Here is a 3,905-nt window from a genome sequence, read left to right as displayed (position 1 = left end):
ACGGCTGAAAGGGCGGGCATGGCCAGGTGGATAAGGCGCTCGACTCACAATCTGAGGGTCGCGGGTTCGAATCCGCATACCACCAAACATGCTGGGCTCCCTAAAGGTGTGTTATTAGAGTTTGTCCTAAAGGTGTGTGTTATGAGACTTTGCCCTAAAGATGTGTTATCAAACTTTGTCCTAAAGGTGTGTGTTATTAGACCTTGTCCGGAGTTGAAGGCACGTGTAGAGCAGGAAATGTTACAATAAACACGCTGTTATAGATATTTTATTTATTTTTCTATAATATCTGCCTCGAGAAACAGGCTGTTTACATTGTTCATGTTTTACTGATAAAACACCAAACCTAAATAAGGAACTAACATTTCCACAGCTCCACGTCCCTCAATGCGCCAGCGGTACGTTTCTGGACTAATAACACTAAAATTGTGGGTTTGATTCTCCACGCTAGACAGAGCGCAGGTGGCCCATTGTGTAGATTTGCGCTAATAAAACAAGAACTTTCTCCGCTAAACAAATTAGTACTGAAAAAAATTCCCAATTTCTACAAGTATAACACGTGAAAAAACATAACAAATCAGGCCACAAACACTATACAACCAATCAGAATCTAACACACTGAGCATGCACAGTGGGTGTACATCTACGAAATGGGGGCAGGAAATACGCAAAATTGTATAACACGAAACGACCTACTCTAACTATCTTAGGAAAAAAAAAACACCAACACTTGAGAATTTGTCCGTGTGAAAATAACTAATTATTTTCTAATTTAACTGGATTGAAAGTGTAAGTAGAACCATTAATTAAACGAGGAAAGCAAAAATGATTATTACTTCAACTGGAAATAATATAATCAATCGTGACATTCAAGACACGTGTATTTACCACGTGTAATAAATCACAAGATAAGGGTTAGCTACATTCAAGACACGTGTATTTACCACGTGTAATAAATCACAAGATAAGGGTTAGCTACATTCAAGACACGTGTATTTACCACGTGTAATAAATCACAAGATAAGGGTTAGCCACATTCAAGACACGTGTATTTACCACGTGTAATAAATCACAAGATAAGGGTTAGCTAGTCAATGATATAAGTGTTCAACCCGTCGCCTCTTATTCTACTTAGAATTCAGTAATTAATAAATCTACAAAGGCAGAACCAGCAACATCAACATGATTTTGATGCACAGATCGCAGCGCCCTCTCGGAGGTAAAGCACTACAGACTTTCCGGAAGTTAATTTTCATGGAAATAAACGGTTTACATGAATCAATTATTGTAAAACTGATTAGAAGAGAAGCCTAAGACCGATTAAAGCCCAACTACACACCTGTCGTTGTAAGAAGTACAAACAAGCGTGTGAAGAATTGGGTTTTCATCAGATGGCACAAACCAAGAACGTCAGGGATAATGTTGTACTTATCACAAGGCTGACTACAAACAAGGATCACGTGCTCCCGAAAGTCTTTCCTTACATGGGAAACATTAAGATACCAAAAACACTGACGTCAAAACTTCTAGTAAAGCTTTTATGAGTCATCCCTAGTGGATAATATTACGCATGTCCGGAACGGCACGTGTAATTCCTTTGTTAAATGCTAAAAAATGTAGTTTTATTGGTTTTAAAAGCTATGTTTCTGTTCATTTCCATAAGTTGATCAGAAGGTTGTGAATAGTGAATGTTTTTTAAATATAATATTTACTTCAAGCACCAATGAGAGATCTAATATTACTAATGTTTACTTGAAGCACCAATGAGAGATCTAATATTTCTAATGTTTACTTGAAGCACCAATGAGAGATCTAATATTTCTAATGTTTACTTGAAGCACCAATGAGAGATCTAATATTACTAATGTTTACTTGAAGCACCAATGAGAGATCTAATATTTCTAATGTTTACTTGAAGCACCAATGAGAGATCTACTATTTCTAATGTTTACTTGAAGCACCAATGAGAGATATAATATTTGTAATGTTTACTTGAAGCACCAATGAGAGATCTAATATTTCAAATGTTTACTTGAAGTACCATAAACATTCGTTGTTTTTCCATTCTGTTTGAAGTGATGTACAAGTATTGTTCTATGATACATTATTGTTCTGTGATACACTATTGTTCTGTGATACACTACTGTTCTAGGTTACACTACTGTTCTATGATATACTACTGTTATATGTTACACTACTGTTCTATGATGCACTGTTGTTCTATGATATACTATTGTTCTATGATACACTTCTGTTCTATGATACACAACATTAACACTCCTTCACATAAAAAAATCCATATATTTATCAGGGTTTAAAATATCAAAATACTTGTACTTACCAGACAAACTGTTTCCAACACAGCTGCTAACTGAGTCAGGGGGAATGTATACTTGTACTCAACAAACAAACTGTTTCCATCACAGCTGCTAACTGAGTCAGGGGAATGTATACTTGTACTCACCAGACAAACTGTTTCCAACACAGCTGCTAACTGAGTCAGGGGAATGTATACTTGTACTCACCAGACAAACTGTTTCCATCATAGCTGCTAACTGAGTCAGGGGAATGTATACTTGTACTCAACAGACAAATAGTTTCCAACACAGCTGCTAACTGAGTCAGGGGAAAGAAAGTATACTTGTACTCACCAGATAAACTGTTTCCAACACAGCTGCTAACTGAGTCAGGGGAAAGAAAGTATACTTGTACTCACCTGATAAACTGTTTCCATCATAGCTGCTAACTGAGTCAGGGGAAAGTCCGTTGCTGATTAACATAGAGTAAGGAGGTGGGAGAGACAAAGAACCAAAGCACATCTGAGACCCATTATCCAACCGCAATCGTTTGCTTGAGTTAAAAACTCCCACACCAACCCCAGCCTCCATGGGGCTGCCTACACGAGGACTTGGCAGACGAGGCTCTACCTTTACGATACTTGGCAGGTTAGGAGACAAGGTCGGGGTTGAAGCGCCACCTACACCGGCTTCGTTAATTCTCAAGGTGTCGGGTAACGTGATAGGCTTCATGGTGTAGTTAAGAGTGTGAACCGACCCCTTACAGTCCATAGCACCTCCACACAGTCGTCGATAGCTTAACAGTCAGAGTTAGAGGTACTCAGGGCCACCAGCTGAAGCTTTCTAATAACTGCTTCATTGTTCCTGTATTTAATCCCAGACAGCTTAGTTTAATCTCTTCCGGATCCGTAGAGATGGTTTAGCCGTAAACCTCACTTGCCTTGCGGTAAAGTCAGCTTAAAGGGGATCCGTAAAAACACGCATCTGTAAAGAAAATGGATAACGCAATAAATAAACATCGCTTATATACACTTGTAATTCATGATGCTCAGCGACACAGTAAGTGTTTTTATTCTACTGACTCTTACCTAACTGGCCCGAGAGCAATTGTACCTGTAACTAACACGTTATAAGATTAGGTCCGAAGATTGCATACACGTGACGTATGTATCGAACACATTACTTCCAGTAGCTTTAATCCAGCATATCGTATAGTTATACAATGAACAAATTACTAACCTATCGCACAAAACAAACACGATCTCCTATCTAACTTTATAAGATGTTATAATTCAGTTACATAAATGCGTGCTAACACGACGAGGCTTCATAATCATAAAATAAAAACGTTCATTTTTAACAAGTATCAACAAATCTAGATAGAGAACTGGATGGACAGATAGTGTAAGTAAATGAGATGAAATAAACGGTTCTCTCTCCCATAAGAGTAGTTACAACTGTTTCAATGTTTTTTCTCATGGAAAAACAAGCCACTCTCCTTACAGCCGGCGTATTTTTAGACCGAGAATAAAAAGTTTTGTTTATTTGTAATTAAGCACAAAGCTCCACAATGGGCTATCTGTGCTCTGCCCACCAAATAAAAACTAC

The 3,905-nt window shown here is 38.0% G+C and overlaps 1 protein-coding gene across 1 annotated transcript; it reads right to left on the bottom strand.

The window, feature by feature from the left end:
* Nucleotides 1-2,621: 2,621 nt before the first annotated feature.
* Nucleotides 2,622-3,276, bottom strand: LOC111083924. Its single transcript, XM_022380665.1, has one exon. The coding sequence runs from the start codon at nucleotides 3,066-3,068 to the stop codon at nucleotides 2,622-2,624; it is 447 nt and encodes a 148-aa protein (XP_022236373.1). The 5' UTR covers nucleotides 3,069-3,276.
* Between the last annotated feature and the right edge of the window lie 629 nt (nucleotides 3,277-3,905).

This window comes from Limulus polyphemus, unplaced genomic scaffold, assembly GCF_000517525.1.
Source record: "Limulus polyphemus unplaced genomic scaffold, Limulus_polyphemus-2.1.2 Scaffold12140, whole genome shotgun sequence".
Taxonomy (NCBI): Eukaryota; Metazoa; Arthropoda; class Merostomata; order Xiphosura; family Limulidae; genus Limulus; species Limulus polyphemus.
Note: the sequence above shows the minus strand (reverse complement) of the source record. Positions and strands in the feature narration are given on the sequence as shown.

Excerpts from the sequence above, each read along its gene's own strand:
- LOC111083924 (XM_022380665.1), bottom strand. The coding sequence starts at position 3,068 with ATGGACTGTAAGGGGTCGGTTCACACTCTTAACTACACCATGAAGCCT.